The following is a 22,483-nucleotide window of genomic DNA, read 5'->3' as shown; positions in this document are numbered from 1 at the left end:
TTTTGTAAATTCTATAAAAGGCAGAGGCCTTTCTTTTGTAAAAGAGTTAGAGATTTTTGTTAGATAAGTCAGACAGTTGGTTAGAATTTTGTAGTTAGATTTTAGAAGGTAGAGTAGGTTAGATCTTAGCAGTAGCATAGAGATGCTGCAGAAATTGTTGTAATAGGCAGCTGAAATCAATATATAAACATTGATTTGGTGTTTATTGTCTTGTTTTCATCATGTTTGCATGGTTTCTTTCAGCTGGTTAATTTTAGAGTGCAAGGATTTTAATGGTGAAGTGTGGAGGGGTATTTGATGCATTTCTGGTTCATACCATTGGGGTTTGCTGATTGTAGGTCATCGTGCATGGTTAGTCTGAACCCAAACTGTGCTTAGTTCAACTACAGGCGTTCGTCTTAGGCTGCGCCAGAATTGGGTGCCTAAAACGAGTGTCTCCAGTCTGAAAATCCTTCATTCCTTGGAGCTTGCACCGTTTTTGTCCAGTTGTGAGGGTATTTCTGGCGAAACAAGAACTGGTTTATCGAAATCTGTCTACCCGCTGCATCAACTGTTATCATCCTTGTCCTTAGGCTTCCTGAACCTATCCCTTTTGATTTTATTTCGTAGTCTGAGAATCACAACAAACCACCTTGTTGCAAATCGTAAGTCCCCTTGTGCTCCCAGCAAAACACATCGATCACTGAGTTATCCTGCAGTCAAGACCTGACAATCAAAACCTTGAGGTCGTCCCCATTGATCAAAGAAACAGCATTAGGGATTTCCTTATCTCAAGAGAGGATAGGATACTTGGCGAGATCATTCTATTCTACGTTGGCCAGATGAAGTCGCAAGTTCAGCGATTTTAAACACGTCAACAGTGCCCTTATGTTTAAATTCAATTTAATTGTATTTGATTAATGACTACAAATGACTTGATTAGGAATGTCGTATTTGTGTTCGAAATGTATCTGGAAAGGTATGAATTAGAAAAATAAATAGGAAAAAGGAAAAAAAGGCTTAGAGTTGATATTCATTCTTTTCTTTTGGAAGAAATTGCTCCCAAAACCACCCTCTTGCCAAAATTGAATTGGGAGTGCAATTTTGGGTGAAATTAGATGGGATTTGAAGCATTGCATTAGGAAAGAAAATGTGATTGTGAATGTCATCTTTCTAGCATGCGTGATGTTCTTAGGATTTCAAATTTTGGCAAATTTGAGGTAAGTTATTTTTTTCTAATTATCCTTCATTGTTGATTTTTTTTCTTTCAAATGGCATCTAGAAGATTAGTGGAGTATCAAATGCTCCCAAAGCATTTTAAATTCAAAAATTGAGAAGATATAAAAAAATAATAATAATAATTTTCCATGGATGTTGTGTTCATGTTTGGAACTAGAGGGTATCTTTTGGTTTTAGAAACTTTCAATTTTTAGAAATTGTAATTTTTGAAGGTATTATATTGGTGGAATTGGGAAATTTCTATTTTTTGTGTTAATTGAAATCTGAGAAAATTTTAATTCTAACATAATTTTTGAATGTTTTGGAAAGGGGAAAAAGTGGTCTCCCTCGTGGATTTTCATAAGGATCATGTTGGAAGTGTTGGATTGGTTGAATAAACTGGAATACTGAGAGGGGGGTGAATCGGTATTCCCACAGATTCTAAAATTTTCACAACTACTTAACCTTTGATGATATATCAATATTATCAATTTAGTTCATCAACATGAAATAATAAAAACAAGAAACACAACCACAAGAGGAACACCGGATTTTATACGTGGAAAACCCAAAATGGGAAAAACCACAGAGAGTGTTAACTATTAAGATAACATAACTAGTTATATTGTGTTTACAAAATGAATGGCTCACTGCCAGATGGTTCACTGCCAAAATACAAAAGCGGCTCACTGTAGAAATGCTCATTGCAACAGATATAAATGAACTAAGGAAAGTTGCATCTCCAAATGCATGAAATCAGTTCCAGGTTAAGCTCAAATCACAACTCACAAAACTTACAACAGATCCACGTACCACTATCCACAAACACTTTGCAGCAGATCCGATGAAGGATTACTGCAACACTGCTCTGTCGAACCAATCACTTGTAACAGATCCAGTAAAGGATTACTGCAATGTTGTCTGCACTCTGAATCTGCTCCAACTGCTTCGCTGTCCACAACTCCCACTACAAACATTGCACTTTTATCTACCAATTCTCACACGCTTCTTTTCTACCTCCCATATTTCTACTAAGAGCATACACACATATATACTGGAAAGCTTACACGACGGGATAATATGTCGGCCAAGCATAAGCAATATGCTTGCTCAGAGCAACACATTATCCAATAAAGCCTTAATCAAAAACATGATAACCAGGTCGGCCTCTGCAAGATCTATACACGCTTCCTTTACACAATTTAATCACCGATGCTCGTTCCTTAATTATCGGAATAGAACAGGGGTCAACCGGACGTATAAGCACAAAACTCAAGCACAACAACTCCAAACTCCATAATACAGATACCACACATACCACGGATATCGGATGACAAAACATGAAAGATACAACTGACATAATTGATTCCAAAAAATACGACTTTGTCAGGACCATAATAACCATAACTCAGGATTCCGAAGATGAGGATCTTCCGGAAATTACTCCAGTAGATCATCTACGCCTTACTGCATCATATCCACTACAAAAACAGCATACATCATCTACACATACCATCCACATATACCATCCGGACCAAACTGGAATCAGGTTTGACATCAATGACAACAATGACACAATTCACACAAGTCTGACAAAAACCACGTTTTCCACTTTTCAAAAAAAAATTATACCATGTTTATGCATTGTTTTGTGTGCCAAATTTGAAATTTTTGAAAAATATGATGAAACTAGGATTAGGTATCTAGAGAGAAGTATGGGAGTGCCTTCCAACATTTGTTGGGGCACAAAGGGGCCACCAAGATAACTCATTCAAAAGTCTTATAATTAAGTCATAACTAATGAGACATGAGAGTAAAATAAACCAAGATAATGGATACCCGTTTCATTCTTGGGGTGCTAGTACAAACTCAAGATGATTATGGAAGATATGGCCGTTTGTGGAGCATGGATCTTGTAAGATCGTGTCTTCTTGTCTTCCTGGAAGGACTATATTTCATTGGTATTCATGCCCAATGAGGAATCATATTTATCCCTCGATGTTACTTGCATGTACTTTGCATGATGTGTATGAGTGTGTATGCATTGTGTATGGCGTGTGTGTAAGCCCTGTTGGAATTGTTTGTCATTGATGTCAAGATGGGAAAGCAAGAATATTGAAATTTGTCATTGATGTCAAAGAAGCAATTTGATTGTCCACAAGATACCAAGGTCTAGACTGGTTGTGAAGACAAGATGTTTTGTAAAGAACATGCAGTAGTGAGTGCAAAATATAAATGACAACGACTCCTGGTGTGTATTCTGTAATGCATATAATAAGAAAGAAGTAGTGACTTTGATAAAGTGAAGCAAGGTATAATTCAGCAAGTAATGTATCTCAAGGCTATAAGTAAAGCATAATATTGCGGCAATTAGAAGTGTGCACGATCGAACATAATAGCAAACTAAATCATGGACAACAATCATAACCAGTGATACATGATAGACGATTATATGATAGAGGAAATTGTTTTGATAAAGTCGAAACAGGATAGTCAACTTGATTGTCAGTGGGTTGATGTTATAATGAATCGAAATTCAGATACTTACGATGAATGTTGACTAACCAAAATAGTGAAACAACAGTGACTTGTTTATACAAAGAACATTATGACAAAGTAATGGATAAGATCAACGCAACAGCGGTTACCATGAAGATTGGACAGCAATATGCAAACAAAGACTATTATTATCTAATGTCTGAATTCATAGCCGACATAGAAGAAATAACGGCAGCAAACTGTATAATTATTATATGCAGCAGTTTTGTTTTAAGGTGCAGCGAATCACATATACAAATTAGACAGCGACTCATAAACCTGGACAGCGATAATATTAAAGAGATGAGAATTGTTTATATTAATTATAAACAAACAGCAATTAATTATCAAATGTATTAAACAAATGCAGCAATAGAAAACATGTAGCAGTAATTGATTAAAGACAGCAATTTGATTTATACAAGTAGTGATAGTGATTAAGTATCGGTTGAATCCCAACTACTTCTATGGTATGTTCTAAATCAAGTTATTAATCGTGGTCGACTGGAAAGTCAATGGCAGCGATAAAATTCAGAATAGTCAATGGCAGCAATAAAATTCAGAATAGTCAATGCACCAAAATGCAGTTTCATCCAATTAAGCAATGATCAACGTGATAGACAACAAAGAGCATACGAAGTGGTTGAACGATGACAATATAAAGGAAGGCAACAAGTTTGGAGATAAGTTAAGGCATCGAAGACATACATAGTAATTAACAGTTCATTATATCACCGATTATAATGGTAGTTAAAATGAATATTAGTTAAAGTGATCAAAGGGAGCAACTCATCAAGAAGATGCTGAACTGTCTACACAATTAATATGCTGGGTGATAAGAAATAGAAACAATAAAGTGTTGTTTGACTTTGATAAAGAAAAGATTATATACAAAAGGTGCGGTTAGTTATGACCAAGAGATTTACTTTGTGTTAAGAAAAGGTGTGATCATATATAAGAGTTGTGGCTATTTGTGAGAGAGGTGTGCCTTTTGAAGCAGACTGGAAGATATAAATGATATGAGAAAGTCAGATGGAGAGTTGTAGAATGTGTGTATGATACTAAAATATATAACTCAGAAATCTGTAGGAAGATTTGTAAAAGAAGAATAGATGAATATTTAAAAGAGAAGTATATACATAAAAAGAGAGTATATGCAGATCAGGAGGAGTATATGAAATTATAATAGAAGATCATTAAGAAAGATCTTTGAGCATAACAATAGCTTTATGGCTGATCTATGAAGGGCAATACATGCAGATTTAAGTAGAGAATTCTGAGCAGATTGGTAAAGCGTTTATAGCAGATTTATAATCAGACTTATAGCAGAATTGAGGGTATATTTGTGAATAGATTTTCATATCAGATCAGAGATTAATTAGGAAGGTGTGAAGATTGGGATTGTCCATCATCCTTGAAAAGGTGGAAATCTGAATGAGGGGTTGGTGCCTCTAGTGGGCAAGTGCTCACAAATTAGAATGAAGGGTTGGTGCCTCTAGTGGGAAAGCATCTCACAAACAGAATGAGGGGTTGGTGTCTCTAGTGGGTTGATACCTACGAATTTGTAAAAGAGTTTCTTGTATATAAGGAAGCGATTTTGCCGTGGTTTTCTCCCGGAAGGGTTTCAACGTATATATTTTGTGTTCTACTTGTGTTCATAATAATTAGATCACATGTGAATGTTAATATGCAATGAATATGTTTTGGGATAAAGATATATGTTTATAACATTAAGTTCAAAAAGTAAAAGTTTGTTATACTGATTCACACCCCCCTCTCAGCATAACCATGTTCTCACCAAGCCCGCTTCCTATGTGTTTGGTGTGAGTGTAATTGTGGTTAGTGTGACCATCTCCTAGCATGGTGAGAGTGGATCCTTTGATCTCACAAAGTTAGGTGGCATAGAAACCACAATTGGCGATGGAGGATAGTGGATATAGGCCAAAGATGGTAATATCATAGGTACTAGTTCTTTTATGTTTTTATTCTTTATTATTTAATATAATTGTAATTTGGAAGGACATTTGAGACCTAATTGTGTAAGTTGTATTATTGATCATTGAACCACTCACAATGAGATGGATTGTAAATGGGAATCCAACATGGATGATAGTGAAATCGTTATCATGTTTATGTGTCTCAACATTGGAGTCAAGCACAATTATATCATCAATATCCTTTTATACTTGAGGATTGAAATCTCTATTTGGCACTATGTTGTTTTCGACTTTCGTAGGTACAAATCGTGTCTTGTGTCATCTTGGGTAGTTCTCTGGTGTTGATCAAACCCAACCCTGGCTTGGGTTTTCTCATTGGTCAGGACCCCAATTCTTTTCCAAAAATACATTGCCCTACCAGGACTACAATATAGGAGTGGACTCCAATGCCAAAGTTGGACTCTAGCGCTACATTGGAACTCTAGCGCCAAAGTGGGACTATAATGCCTAGGTATGAACAAGGTTTAGATGATTGGAAATTGTGGTCATTGATATCAAATGTATGAACAAGTTTGTTGGAATTGATAATACCATTGATCTCAAAGTTATGGAAGTTACCATGCCTAGTCTAATTATGTGCAACATGGAGCAAATGAAAAATACATATAAACATTCATATATGAAAGAATGGAGTTGCTGACTATGTAGTTCAGGAGTGACAATTGTGAATTGATACTCCATGAGAGTTTCAAGTGACAATTCATGATCCATGAGGTTTTATAAGAAGGTAGACATTCTACAAACCTGTAGATGATATTTCATTGCAAGAATAGGGGATTCAAGTTAATATTAGTGATTCCATTTAAAGACAAATAAACTATTAATGAGCATGGTAAATGCGTGCACAACAAATGGCATAATGTAAGAACAACAATTATCTTTAAAAAGATAAATCAGCAATTGTCTTTTATTATGAAACAACAGCGCTTACTTTTGTGAAAGGGCAGAGGCATATGGAAATATTTGAAGATTAATTAACTATTACAAAAGCAGTGATTAATATGTCTAAGGCAGCACTACTCACATGAGGACAAAATTGTTTCCCTAGAATTATTTACACAACCTAAAGAGGTGCAATTAGTATTCAAAGGCAGAAAAGGAGCAATAATAAGACAAAAAGCAGCATTTCAAAGTATATTAAAGGCAGCGATCATGTTTTGAGAGGCAGTGATTAATATGTGGTGATGATTATTATCCTTAAAAAAGAAATCACCTTTCTAAAGAGATTCGATAACTAAAAGATTAAATAAAAAGCTAGTCAAAAGGCTTTCGACAAGGTATGTCTCATAAGGAGACGATATATATAAGAAGAGTTTGTGGAATGTGAGAAGAGGTAAGTGAGTCATCCAAGAAAAATAAGAAGAGGAAGGGAGTGAGTGTACAGGAATAAAAGACATATCATCAAACACATGCAGATTAAAAATGAAGAAAATAATAGAAGATCACTGTGTGAAAGAGGACATATGAAGATTTAAAAAGAAGATTATATGCAGATTTCTGAAGAGTATATGCAGATTTTTGCATGAAGGAGATATAAAACATCATTTATAAGGCAGACTTCTGTAGAATATAAGAGCACATATTGGAGCAGACTTCTGTCAAATTCAACTGGTCATACCATTTCTTACAACCCATTGTCCTGCACAAGAAACCCATGTTGGATTTGGCTTGCATTCGTTTTTGCATATCTTGTTCTTTGATGTAAGATGCTAAATTGCTAATCCATATTTGATTGCAGAAAAACATTTGTGAAACCGTTCCGAACAATTAGCGTATATCAAAAAAGATGACTTAAACTCCAAACATAAGCCAAGAAAATTATTATTTATTATATCATAGAGAAAACAGACCTCAAATAAAACATTTACTAAAACAAGAATCAGTCTGATATCGATGAGGAAACTACCTAGCTGATTAATAACATTCTTGCAATATAATTGGAAAGTGTTATCAAAGCCATTAGCAAGGACTTTAAGCTGTGAAAACCGCATTGGCAAGTTGAAATTGAAAAATTGTTCCGTTGTCTGTCCATCACAAAAATATGAATCAGTAAAATAGACAGTAAGCAATTCACATATGTGGTTTTGACCAGTGGAAATGATGAACAAAATTGAATTTTCTGGAAATGATATATTAACTAAAAACTGGTAATTCAAAACTGCATTAAGACATCAAATCAAAGGCATATTATTGAAGATAATACTAACAGTAAGTAGCATTTCTACATATGATGCAGTCAAACAAATAGATATGGATTTCATGAATAGAGAATGTTTAATTCATAAAAAGAGATTGCATGTGCTTGGAATCCTTATCAACATAAATTGCTAACATTCAGCACCCCCAAACTATTGGCCATACCTTGTTGTAAACTTGACAAAGATTACCATATGCATCTATTATTACAGTAAAATTGCAACATGATACATGCTCATCAGTCAAAGTACTACCTCTTCTGATAACCCACCACAATTTATTTTAAGTATATTCTCAGTTGCCAATTGAAATTCAATTAAAACCTTGAATTAAAACAAATTAAACTTGGTCAATATTTCCAGTCATCCACGTTGAGCACATCATTACATTGCCTATTTTGAAGCTTTACTACATGTATGCCCTAAATTCATCTTTTGCATTTTATTTCTTCCCCTCATAGTGGGTGTCAATAACGTGTAAGTTTATTGATTCTCACTCCTCATTACAGGAAATTTGATCTTCCAATTTCACATCATTCATTCAAGGTGAAAAAGACTATCTAAGGGCGCCAACTAAGGGAAAGGCTAAACTTCTTGTTACTCAGATCAGAACTGGGTCCCACCATCTAAGATGCAAGACAGGTAGATGGACGGTTCCAAAGGAGGATTGGGAGGAAAGAACTTGTCTTTTCTGCAATAAGAGGTGGTTGAAACTGAATGTAACATCATCTTTGAGTGTGCAGCATATGAGGATATTTGTACACAGCATGAGGACATTTTGAAGGGGTGCAGTCTAAAAGAGATATTTGAGGCAAGACTTCACAATACCATTGGCTTATTGATCAAGATCCAGAAAAGAAGGGCTGAAGATGAAAAGAACTTCAAAGTTGTTAATGATGCTGCTCTTGGTCCCATAGACTGATGGTCTTGTGGACGTCATTAAAACTCATTATTTCATTCATTAATTTAAAATCACCATTCTTTTTTATATTCAATTCATTACCACTTACATTTTGGCATACATTACACACCAGAAGAGTTCAATGCACACTTATACGACACCACTCAATCCACAAAGCTTTTCATTGATTGAATAATCAACTCTTTCCCATTGATTACAGTTCCTAATTTGAGCTAATATTATAAAGTATATGTACCTCAAGACGTAAAATTATAAAGTATATAAATGGATGGAGATGCCAACATATCATACCTTAAGTTGGTTATATTGGATCATTTTGACAACTTGTGTAATTAATTATATTAGGTAATTAGTAGGTCTACATTGGGATTAGTGGTCTACCTGGTCATTATGTGATTAGAAGAAAGTCTATATACAAGAGATGATTATCATTGTAAGTACATATGAAGAGTATGATATGTGCTTGGGATCTCTTGGAGATAGACCTCTATTATGTTTATTATTAGGAATTCTATATAAAAGAGATGATTGTCGTTGTAAGGATACATGAATAGTCTGGCATGTGTTTGTCATTGTAAGGATACATGAATAGTCTGGTATGTGTTTGGGATCTCTTGGAGACACTGTGGTGTGGCTTCTTCCATAAGAAGTTTTGTATGTGATTATCCTGTCTATAAGCATTTATTCTATTTCTACATATATTGGATATTAGGGCATCTCAGCTTACAAACAATTATTACATGTTTAGATCTTATCAAGTGGTATCAAAGCTATGATTTGGGCAACGATGAAGACCAAAACCTAATCTTTGAAGATTTGCCTAATCTTTCAAATGGCTGCAAACTTTTTTTGAATATTTTTTGCTGAATTTGGAGGATCAGATAAGAAAATTGCATTCAAAATTTAGCTTTTGACAATCAATGTTGAGTGAGTTGTTGCAGTTTTAAGTTTTTTCATATATTCACTCTACTAGCAACAAATCACATAATTTTCATGATTTATTTAAATTTTTAGAAAGCTTGTCAAAATTAATTAGATGTTGGTTATTTGCATTTTGAATTTGAAGTTGGGTCAATGATATGTGGTAGAAAGGTGTTTAATTGAAGAAAAAAATTCTTATATCCCTAGTTCTAGTGGAGATACCTATTTTGACAGTAGTGAACATTGCATAAGAATCGTTGCTCAAATTGAAAAGAGTTCATGGTAAAAGTATTATATGGAAAACATATATTGCCTTATACTTGAAAGATGAAGCTAAATTTTTCGAAAGCTTGTCAAAATTAATTAGATGTTGGTTATTTGCATTTTGAATTTAAAGTTGGGTCAATGATATGTGGTAGAAAGGTGTTTGATTGAAAGAACTTTTTCTTATATCCCTAGTTCTACTGGAGATACCTATTTTGATAGTAGTGAACATTGCATAAGAATCGTTGCTCAAATTGAAAAGAGTTCATGGTAAAAGTATTATATGGAAAACATATATTGCCTTATACTTCAAAGATTAAGCTAAAATATGGTATTGTCAATCAAATATGAACATTTCTTCTATAAATTAATTGCAACAAGTGTTTTTTGATACATGGTGTGCCAAATCAAATACTAGTTGATGCAGATATGGATGACAACAAAAAAGAAGCAAAAAATAAGGATGACGATAATCAAGGGGAAGAAGAACAAGACACAAGTAAAAGGAAAGAATATGAAGGATATAAGTACATGTATTTTAGTTCCAAGGAAGGAAGATTCAATTTATCAATTTCATGGATGCAATCAAAATGCAAGGGTTATTGTTTTTGTAAACCCCTAAAGCAAGTATAACTTCATTAGCATGGCCTTAGCCAAGCAACTGTAGGTACAAGAAAAGCACATCAACGACGACCAAATTGAGCATAAAATATTCATCATAGAAGTAATTGTTATTTGTGGTAGAATAGGACTTTTACTATGATGAGTAATGGAATCAAATTGGTGCAGGGAAATGTAAATCACTTGCAGCAATCTTCTTATTTGGCTTCTTCTCATGTTTTGGGGAGTAAAATGTCAAGGGATGGCATTTTTAGGTGGATGGAGATGCCTACATGTGACACACATTCCTCAAGTTATATTGGGTCATGTAGACAACTTGAGTAATCAATTATATTAGGTAATGAGTAAGCCTACTTTGGAATTAAGAGTTGCCCCTCCATTAAGTTATTAGGTCTATATAGAGGAGGTGGCTATAATAAAAAGGACATGTCAATAGTATGATATGCATTTGGAATCTCTTGGAGATATAGCATGAAGTGGCTTCAGGACTATTGCATGTTGGTATTAGAGAATCTTGCCCGCGAATATCTCTTGGAAGATCTATTTTCCAATTTCTAAATCCGAGGGTTTTCATCTGTGAATCAACAAACCATCTTTGCCTATTGTAGCCACCCACCCATTCCAGGTCTAAAAAATATGTGAAAATGACCATAGAATGAATCCCTCAATGTTGGTCTCTATTTATTCATTGGTGTGCTCCAAACCCTAGGCACCTAGCCTTGGTGACAAATAATAAAGATGTCTTTAATTGATATGACACTAATATCACTTAATAATAAAGTACTATATAACATGACACTATTGCAATAATATTAATTTTAAATTGTCCAAGTAACCAATAAACATTGACCTCTTGTTAGTAAATCAACCAAAGCTTGCGAACCACTTGCTATAAAGATCTAAACTAAAGCATTATGAATAGCTAACTCACACTCAAATTTAACAATAAGAAACAAGTTTTCCCATGGTACTTATAAACCCTCCATAAACCCCTATGAAATAGGAACAAGCTTTCCTATGGCACTTATAGAGGACAAGTACTCATAAAATTTCAAAGGGCATGAGCAATGTTAACAATAAAAAGGTATCCTTAGGGCCTAAAATATAGGAAATAGTCCAAAACTAATAAATATATCAAGGATAAATGAACAAAACTAATTCTCAGCAATATATATACTTCTCTACTAATCACCCCTCGCCCGTCATGATGCATAGAAATAAGTTCGAGTCCCAAACATGTTGACTCAATGAAAATGGGACATTACAAAGCAATTAGAGAAGAGTTCATATATGCCCTTCAAAAGATATTGAACATTGAGGTATCTAGACCTCAACAACTAATCCTACTAGATGGTGACAAAGGCATGGTAAGAATATAATAGAGTTGAAGGTGCTTGCCACTCACCTCCACACACAAGTTGTCAATTCCTCTATTGTAGAAAGGAATTGCTCCACCAAAACTACATGCAATCTATCAAGAGGAACAAACTTACCCTTTCATCAGCAAAGTTGGTGACCATGCATGGTGCCCAGCTATTGGGATTAGCCAAAATTTGAATACACAACAATCTTCTACAAGTGAAACCAAATTAGCACAAGCAGCAATATCTATCATATACAATGAGAGCGTAAGTAATGTAAATATTTCTTATATAGGCAAGGTTGATGAGGTGAGAAGGTAAGAAACAATGACTAACTACCCCTCCAAACATGGGACTCTTGTGAGCTCACTTGACAAGTGTGTGAGCAAGTGGCAAGTGTCTATGCACTAGGTGTCTCTCTAAGCAAGTACACGTCTCAACTAGATGAGGTGAGACAAATCTCTAAAAGTCCCTAAGTGAAGACTTGAGCAATGCGAATAGGACTCTCTCATGCTACAAGCTAACTAGTTTGGAAAAGTAAATATTTACACCAACACCCCCCTTGGGTGCAACTTAAGGAGTAATGTATGCAATGATAATGGGTCTCGACTACTAGCCATATTAGGTACCCATGTACAAAATTATCATAAAACAAAGTAAAGGAGAAAAAACCAGTGGGAAGAAAATCTCCCCTCCAAAAAAAATGATACAACATGAATGAAATGTACAAATGAAGAAGATAGGTCATAGAAGAAAGGACTCATGATAACGCCCAAGGACTACTTCTATTCACTAGTAGAATGAATGTTCTCCACTAAGAGAGAAATGAGAGACTATGTAATGTCCCCATAATGTGATGCTCAAATGCTACATGTGTTGTCATACTAAAAATAACCTTTGTATAAATTTTCATGCAACAAGTGATATAGAACATGAAAAAAAATGTGAAGTCATGATGAATCTTTAAACGCTCTCTATGAAGCATCTCTAAACTCTATGCAAGAATTGTAAACAAGAAGATTGGTGTCTTCAATGATGTCTTCCAAATCTGCGGTACTGGAAAACATGTATGAATATCTTGTAATGAATTGTCAATGCTCTCTGTGAAGAATTTCTAGATTCATATGTGCAACAAGTGTTGAGATTGCAATGCATGTCAACGGACTGCATTGTTCATCTCCACATAATGTAGTGATAATGAGTTCACAATGCATGTCATAGTACTACATTGATCATCTCAATATAGGGTAGTACTCACTTAACAAAAAAAACTCAATGACACAACTCAAGACAACCTTTCAAAAGAAATGATAATAAGGGAAAATATGTAAGTGTTCATGACATGACTCACATAAGTGCTCAATGGCACAACCCCAATATTTGGTGACCCCTTGCCCCGAATTTTGGCACCTAAGATGAGTTTAGACCTAGGCTTACAACTACTCGTTGGAATTGGCACAGAAAATGCTTTCCGATACTATGAATTTGTCGAATTTCACCTCCATGGGTAGAAATGATGACAAAAAGAAAAGAGCACCCCCTTACAAACATTTTGACAACTCAAAAAATACTAATTTAAAGTGGTCAATTTTAACCAATTGGACCGATCAAATCCAATGTTAATTTTGCTACTAGAAAAACATGTGTCAATTGCCTTTCTAGATGTTGGAAGAGACCGAGGCTTGGTAGCAATTGTACTCATGTGTGGAAGTCCTTTGACAAGTGCGAAAGTCCATGAGCTTGTATGGAGACAAGGTCCAATAAAGAAATGTGGCAGACAGCTAAAGAAGTAGTTCACCAATGAACCATTTTGATCTCCCTTTATGCTATGCCTCTATCTACAACTATTGTGTTGATCTCATTATCCTTCTATGTACTAGGATTGTGTTGACCAAGTGCCTCATTAATGAGTCCATAAAACTAGTGGAAGATCGCTCAATGTCTATAATGATAGCCAAATGACATAGAGTGTGAGTGAAAATGTCTCCAAGAAGCAACAACCTGCCCATGTATAAAAAATTGTTGCAAGAGAGGGAAGCTTTAATATGATAGCACTAACATCCCTTCAACATTCTATAGCCAAAAACTATGGGTCTAAATAGCATGTGTCTCACACAGATGGAAGAAATTGTCAACTAGGTTATGATGCTCTTCGATGGATACCCAATGATGCCTTTATTGCTTTCAATGCACAACTTGAGAATCCTTGCGACTTCAAACTTTCACAATGTCGCCTTCGTGCAGAATGGGTGAGCAATTTTTGGCTTCTTTGGGCATGTATGCAAAAAAACAATGATGCCCTTCAATTGATAATAAAATCATGAGGTCACTATTCTAAATGGTCACTACTCAAGAGGCCATTTTAGGGTGGAGATCTAAGCACCTCGGCTGCTCAAGGTTAGTTGTGCCGCCATTAATTTGCCAAGATCCCTCTTGAACTGCATGAAGGCCCTCAACACCACAATACAGTTCCCAAATAGGACACAATAAATAATGTGAGCCAAATGGTGATATGACGCTACTGGTTTCAATAAAAATCTGATTTGCTTTGCACATGACCTCCTACTTCTAGATTTTTGTCTGTAGATTGCTCGACATCTTCACGACAACAAATCGCCCTCTAATGCTTTTATCATGCCTCTAAACAAACTGATGTGAAAGGCAACAATATTAATGCCACAAACAAAAAAAGTTGACCCAAAATGGCAAAATTATCATAAAATGAACAAAAAAAAATTGCTTTTCTACAAAAAGATATCATCCAAACCCTGCAAAATAGTGACTACACAAAATAAATTTGCCTTCCAAACAAAATTTGCCTACAAGGGCAAAAAAGTGCAAAAAAAATAAAGTTACCGTTTTTCATCAAACGAAGAGTTTTTTTTTTTTCTAAAGCCTTCTAGATTCTATGATGATGACGGTTTGACTCCATGACACTGTATGATAGAGCTATGTGCAGAATCACTTGGATGCAAGGAGATGTGCAAACTTGGAGAGAAAACAAATAGGCGAGAAGCCAAGAAAGTCAAGAGCAATCTTTACACAAACATCATCGCAAAAACCTTCAACCAAAACCAGCTTTGATACCATGTTGGGATTAGCTAGAATCAAAATACACAACAACACTCTACAAGTGAAACCAAATTAGCACAAATACCAATATCTATCATATATAATGAGAGTATACGTAATGTTCATAGAGACCTTGTTTATATAGGCAAGGTTGATGAGGTGAGAAGGTAGGAAACAATGATTGACTACCCCCTCCAAACATAGGACAATTGAGAGCTCACTTGACAAGTGTGTGGGCAAGTGGCAAGTGTGTATGCACTAGTTGTCTCACTGAGTACACATGTCTCGACTAGATGGGGTGAGTCAAATCTCTAAAAGTCCCTAAGTGGAAACATAATAATGTGAATAGGACTCTCTAGGTATGCTATAAGCTAACTAGTTTAATAAGGTCACTATTTACACCAACACCAGCAACCTCAAAATTCACAAAATCTTAAAATATCATCAAACTCTAGCCACATGTTGGCATGTTGATACCAAAGATGTCACACAACTTGATACGGAGGCACATAAGAGATTCGATGAGGTGCCATTGGAAATACGAAGTCTTGCTACCCTTTGACTTTGTTAATGGAAATGCCAAAAAGTTTATGTTAGATTGTTCATTGTAATGAACAAAGATATATGTGAAGCTCTTGCAATCTAATATAATTATTGTGCTATTAGGAACTAGAACATATGCAACTAAACCAAAAACGTGAAATGGTGTTACTTTTGGTTTGAGCCCTAAACATGATTTTTTATATTCACTGCTTCTCCCCAATATCTATACAACACACCTTTGTGATCCATCATGCCCTAGACCATCTCCATGATAGTTTTGTTTTTCCTCCTATCCATTACATTCTACTAAGGGATGCATGGATTGTTAATTGTCTCTCAAGACACTCTACTAGGGGGTGATTTGAACTTGAAATTTTTTTCGAAATATAATCAAACTTTTTCTTCCAAAGACCCACAATTTTCTTGAGAAATCAACATAGCAACAAAAAGTACAACACACCAAAAATTGTTGATGACTTCCAAGATGGCAAGCATTGTTGTGACCATTTCACACATCGCCCCATTAAAATGGGGACCCCCTCTTTTTGCTCGGTTTTGCCTTGTTCTTCGCTCTGCTTTTTGGGGTTTTTGGGAAGTGAGTGAGTCGTCTGGACTAGGGCTAAGCCTTAGGGTTTCTTTTTTTTGATATTTTCAAGCCGCAGTCCAGTCGATTTTGAAGGTTATTGAGCATCCTCGTATGGATTGCAATTTTGGAATAGGGTGAATCTGTCAAGGGGTCAAGTGAATCTGTCTAGATTCAGTCAGAATTTTGAAAGCAAGTCCAAATTTTGCCTAAGTGTTGATGATGGAATTGTGCAATTTTGTCCGGGTGAATTTTGAAAAGTTTGATAATTGATCCTTCGCCTTGGAGATAACCTAATTTTGCCTTGTGAAGTGACTGAGAGCCTAATTCTTGATATTTTGGCCTATAGAGGTAAAATCGCTCCTGTCCCTCTGTCAGGGACCAGGGCGAAATTGGTATTTTATGCGTCTGGGTTATTGACTTGCTTCATTTGTCTTGTGCAAGGTCGCCAGGAGATGCAATAATTGAAGATTTAGAAGATTTTTGAGACTCAAAATGGCAAATTTTTAAAGTTTAAAGTCAAATCGCTCCTGTCCCTCAGTCAGGGACCAAGGCGAAATGACTTACTTAGACCATTTTTGACCTCATTTTGATCAAATTGAAGCGTCAAGGACGCAATGGAAGGTGAAATCAACATGATGGAACGCCAGGATTTAGCCGTTTGCAATGAAAAGTTGAGATTTTGACCTCAAGGACAAAATCGCTCCTGTCCCTTACTGAAGGACCAGAGCTTGTTTCTTAAAATTCAACTGTCCTTGCAGGACCAAGACGTTTTTTGGATTGGAAGATATCAAGGAGGGCATCTTTGTCCATTGAATATAATTTGAAGAAATTTGCAAACAAGGAAATGTGCCAGAAGGACAAAATCGCTCCTGTCCCTCACTGAAGGACCGGAGCTTGAAATCCAAGATTGCTTTGTCCTTGCAAGATTTTAATGATTTCGCCATTTGAGGAGAACAAAGAAAGTGTGTTTTATCAGTTGAATGTAACTTGAAAATGCCATCATGGAGAAAATCTACCCAAAAGGTCAGGATCGCTCCTGTCCCTCTGTCAGGGACCAAGGCGAATTTCAATGATAGCTCCTGTCCCTCTCTCAGGGACCAGAGCGATTTCCTTAAAAGACAAGTTTGTGGCGAAGGTGAAGAAAGTTTTAAGTTTGAGGCAAGCAAAGGAAAGCATAACGAATCTATTGAAGATAATTTTGAAGGTTGCAAGACGCCAAGTAAGCCCATATTTGCCTAGGCGCTCATGTCCCTCTCCCAGGGACCAAAGCGATTTCCTCCTAAGACAAATTTCCCACCAAGTTGAAGCGAGTTTCATGTCAAAGATGAGTGAAGGGGAGCATAATAAATCCATTGAAGACAAATTTGAAGGTTGGCAAAACACGAATAAGCTTGCAAATGGAAGTTCGCTCCTGTCCTTCAACCAAGGACCAAGGCGAAATATAGAATATCAAGTCTTTTTCCTTCAAGATTGGTCGGATCCAAGCCAAGACGCATGATGGAGATGATGTTTGGAATGCTTCGAAGAAGAGTGAAGTTACAAAGACTATGAGAATTTGAAGGAAATAGCTAACTCGCTCCTGTCCCTCTCCCAGGGACCAGAGCGAAATAGTCAAGTATGCTTAAATTTTGAATGCCACTTCCTTTTCAAACGTTCAAGAAGGAGTAAGAGACACTATTTTACGCTTTGAAGACAATTGGAGGTCGATATGATCAAGGATTAGCACAAGGAGCAAAAGTTCGCTCCTGTCCTTCAGACAAGGACCAGGGCGATATTCATTAAAACAATCATTTCCTTCAAAAAACCATATCAAGGCGAAGTCATGCAAGGTCCGAAATGTCATTAGAAAGGTGATGAACAAGGAGTTAATATTAAAAGTTGACAATTTTGAGCTAAAAAGCAAAGTTCGCTCCTGTCCCTCACCAAGGGACCAGGGCGAAAATCACTCAAATATCAAATATGCCTTGCAAAGGACAAGTTAAGTATGCGTAGAATGAATGGATGAAGTTATTTCTTGCCTTGTGACGTAAGTTGGCAATTAAAATGATCAAGGATCAAGGAGAAAAGCAAAGTTCGCTCCTGTCCCTCACCAAGGGACCAGGGCAAAAATGGTCTAAGAGACATTCATTCAAAAGATTGAATAAGATCAAGCTCAAGGTTCCCAATTAAAATGCCAGTTTGGACGTAAGGGAAGTGACTTTGAACGTAAAAAGCGAGAAATTCAAGAACAAAATGCTAAAGCGCTCCTGTCCCTCTCCCAGGGACCAGAGCGATGAGGTTAATATTCATTATTCTTCCCATGTCTTGGCGCCAACATCATTTTCAAATTGCATTAAATGCTAAATTTCGATGAACCTTGATATTTTTAATTAAAATTGGCATTTAATGGGTGCGCACGAGGCATTTAATAATTAATTTTGCCTTTTAAAAATCGAAACAATTAATTACAAAGGTATTTTAATTAATTAATTAAATAAGAGGGAGAGCGCCTGGGTTTTATTTTTATATTTATACAAAAGTCGGCCTCCTTTTATTTTAATTTTTTGTTATTATTTGCCTTATTTTCAAGTCGGCCTAGAGGTAATTAAAGAGGTGAGCGCCTATAAAAGGGAAGTATGATATCGCATTTCAAATCATCATTTAATCATTCATTTGCATGCGATTTGGAGAAGGCAAGGAGAAGTGCGAAATTTCCATCCAAGGAAGAGTGCGAAATTTGTTGCAAGTGGAGCGAATTTGTCCTCAAGGTGGTTAAATTAAGTAAGGAGGCGCCTTTGCTAGAGGAGGATCACGTTGAATACTTCAAACTTCGATTTTGCCTAGGCGAATTTCCTAATTTTGCATCCTTTTGTTAGAGTTAGCTCTCAAAGTGAGGTATGGCAAGATCTCCCTTGTCCAAATTTTGAATTTTGAAACGTCCTAGTCTTAATCTAAATTTTGAATTTTGAAATCTTGAATTTCCAGTAGCTCAATCGTATTTAGGAAATGATAACTCAAGGACTTATCATGAAGTTTCCTAAATTCAATCTTTAATCCAATCTATATTTATGCATTGCAAAATCTGTTACTCATTATGAAATGTTGTGTAGGTGTTACGATGGCGACCCCGAAGGCAGGAGCATCCACCAGTCGTCCAGCTCTCATGAAGGAAGATCAGAAGAACGAAGAATTGGAGACCAAGATCGTGTCGAAGTGGAGCAACATTGGAGATACCAACTTGGGAAACTTCAGTACGAAGAAGTTTCGAGAGGTCCCTTACATTGGCAAGCCATCACCTGTCGCAAGGAGAATAATTGAAAGTGGCATTATCAAGGCGGCTGGCTTCCCTCCAGCAATCCAGTGCCATGAGTTGATGATCGAGTGTGCTCGCCATTATGATCCACAGTCCAGATCGATAGTGTCCAAGGAAGGAGACACTTTTGCTTATCTTTCAGAGGAGGCTATCAGTGAAGCTCTTCACCTGCCAGAACATAAAGATATGATTTATAAAAGCTTAGAAGGAGCCAGGTCCATGTATGAAGATGATCCAGACACTTGCTTGAGCATCATCAACAAGAATTGGTTACTCAAGAGTCGTCCTCGCCTGAGCAAGATTCCGAACACACCACATAGGATCGACTTCCAAGAGGAGTACAAAGATTTGATAACACTACTCAACCGAGTTACAAGGGCTCCTCAAGCCTTCTATTTTGAGAAGTGGATGTTCTACTTCATCCAAGTGATAGTTCAAGGAAAAGGAACAATTCATTGGGCTAGAATGATTAGCCATTGCTTGGACGTGCAGTTAAGAAGACTGAAGGCTACCAAGTCTTTCCACATGAGTTCATACATCATATGTGCCTTGATCAGGAGTTTTGAATATGCAGGATTACCTCACAGAGGAGTGATCGGGAGAGGGCCCAGGGAAGTCAGAGTTTGTGATTCCTATGTTCACTTGCATCATCCGCCAGGAAGTAACTACAAGTTAGTCAATGATACCTTCACGATGAACATCACCAGGACATTGCAAGGCGGGATTCACAATCGGCTATCTCAAGATGCACAAGAGCTTGTAAAGAGGTACGGTGCATGGTTTATCCAATTCCAGAAGTTTACATATATTAGAGTTCATGGATGTCCTTCACCTCCCTACATGTTGCCAAGATATCCGACAGACAGAATAGTGTTACTTGAGGTAATGAGACAGTTGGCAGCGTATGCAAAGGCATTCAGACACAGGCATGGAAATGGAGTTCTTGTGCCTATCATACTAGGAAATTCAGTTGAGGTATGTCCTAATGCTCTAGCCATGGATGATGCAGAAAAGGAGTTAGCTTTGTATTCATTTTCGTTCTTTGCCATGAGAGAGAGTTTTGATCCTTATGGGTATATAGAAGAGACAGTCGGAAGGAAATACAAACATGAACCTCAGGTAGAGGACTTCGTGATGAATCTCTCAGATGATCTTGAAGTGAAAAGAAAGATGCATTCCAGATTGCCTTTAGACTTTATCAGGAAATGCAAAATTTACAGAGTGGCCGACCAAGCTCAGGACAGTGGCAGACATCTCCAATCATCTTATGACCGAGAAAGCAAAGCAGTGAGGCTAGATTGGAATGAACCTGAAATTTTGGATCTAGATACCTTGATGGCTCCAGTTTTGTCTTGTACTCGCAGATGGGTTGATGTGCAACATCAAAAGTTGAGAGAGCAAGGCATATCTATGACTTTTACTTTGGAGGAAAGGTCATCCGAAGGGGGAGCAAGTGTAAGTGAAGGTAATCCTAATCCCAGAAACACAAGTGAAGGCAACCTTCGAAGCGTAAGTGAAGGCAACCCCCATCCTAGAGGCTCAAAGAGAAAAGAGAGACCCGAGAAAAGAGAATCCTCCAAGAAGAAGCAAGAAGCCAACAGAGATCGTTCATCCGGCACATCTTCTCGACAGGAGAAGAGGACACTTGAAATAGAGGAATCTATGGAATCAATGGTACAGAACGATAAACAGGAAGAAGGACAGGCACCTCAACGTTCATCAAGCCAATCTCTCCGAGTTAATGAGTTACATGAAGACAAGAACGATGATGAAGTGACATCTCTCAGAGAAGAAGAAGCATTGCTTAAGGAGATACAGGTTAGAGAAACAAGATCTACCATTCCAGATTGGTTAAAAGAGAGACTAACAAGGGTGATTGTGATCGAGGACGAGGATAATGTGATTGATTTAGAGAGCCTTGTTGGAAATTCTCAGGAAGTGACAGAAAAGAGGAAGGCTACTAAGATGTCCACGATGATCAGAGATGAGACGGGATCCAGGAAATTGCAGATAGCTACACCAGCAGTGGACAAGTATGAAGGTGAGATCCTAGCAGAGGAATATGATGTAGAGACATTTGAGCTTGGTCCACTCACAGCCGAGCAGACGTTGGTTGATGCCACTGATTCATTTGAGGCACTTAAGGACAAGCTTAGAGAAGAAATGGAAAAGAATAGGAAGCTTGAGCGAGAGGTCAGTGCTTGGAGAGGCTACTTTAGCCATCTCAATCAGCCTTTGAGGCATCAGGATCCAGCGGTATCTCCTGCACAGGCACTTCCCCTTGAATCAATTGGCGAGGCAGAGAGAGTCAGGAGTTTGGTTCAGCTTATGAGCTCTTGGATTGACAAATCCCATACAGTTGCTATTGAATTTGCAGCAAGGATGATGCAGACCATTCACCGAGCTATTCAAGTTCTTGAGGTCATCCACAACCTAATGATAACTGTAACTGCTTTTGCTCATACTAAGGATGTTATCATTCCTGTCCTGCAAGTAATCAGACAAACATCAAGGAAGGTCTTGGCACAAGAAAAGATAATAGATGGAGGACCTCATAGTTTACTCCAATGGTCAACTTTACTTCAGATGAAGGAAGTTCTTTTTGAGGACATCAGTAACAAATGCAATCAAGTTGAAGAGATTATCCATTCGATCCAGAACAAAGTGTTCGAAGTATTATGTACTATTCTTGGCAGGAGGATTGCAGTTGAGACAGATGTGGATTTGCAAGAATTAGAAGATAGAGTCAAGGTCATCTTTTGCAAAGATGAGAATGTTATTACAAATGAGCAACGGGATCAGATGTTTGCCACCATGCTCCTAATTGAGAAGATCAAAGAACTTGAACCTGGATGGGACGCTGCTCTTCTCAAGGCTTTCGATCAGGTCATCCACTTGGAGGAACGAATGAAGAATCTTCCCGAGATTCCAATTGCTCAGATCGAAGGAATTGTGTCTAGATTCATTGCATATG

General features: G+C 36.9%; 1 protein-coding gene across 3 annotated transcripts in view; it reads right to left on the bottom strand.

The window, feature by feature from the left end:
• LOC131067153 (protein unc-13 homolog) overlaps window positions 1-22,483 on the bottom strand; it is a 106,531-nt gene that overhangs the window by 44,446 nt on the left and 39,602 nt on the right. For all 3 annotated transcript variants that reach the window (XM_058002092.2, XM_058002093.2, XM_058002094.2), the window contains one exon: window positions 7,639-7,756. In XM_058002092.2, the coding sequence (XP_057858075.2) occupies window positions 7,639-7,756 (118 nt within the window). The remainder of the gene's footprint in view (window positions 1-7,638; window positions 7,757-22,483) is intronic.

Source organism: Cryptomeria japonica, chromosome 11 (genome assembly GCF_030272615.1).
Source record: "Cryptomeria japonica chromosome 11, Sugi_1.0, whole genome shotgun sequence".
Lineage (NCBI taxonomy): Eukaryota > Viridiplantae > Streptophyta > Pinopsida > Cupressales > Cupressaceae > Cryptomeria > Cryptomeria japonica.
The sequence above is the reverse complement of the archived record's forward strand: the minus strand, read 5'-3'. Positions and strand labels throughout refer to the sequence as shown.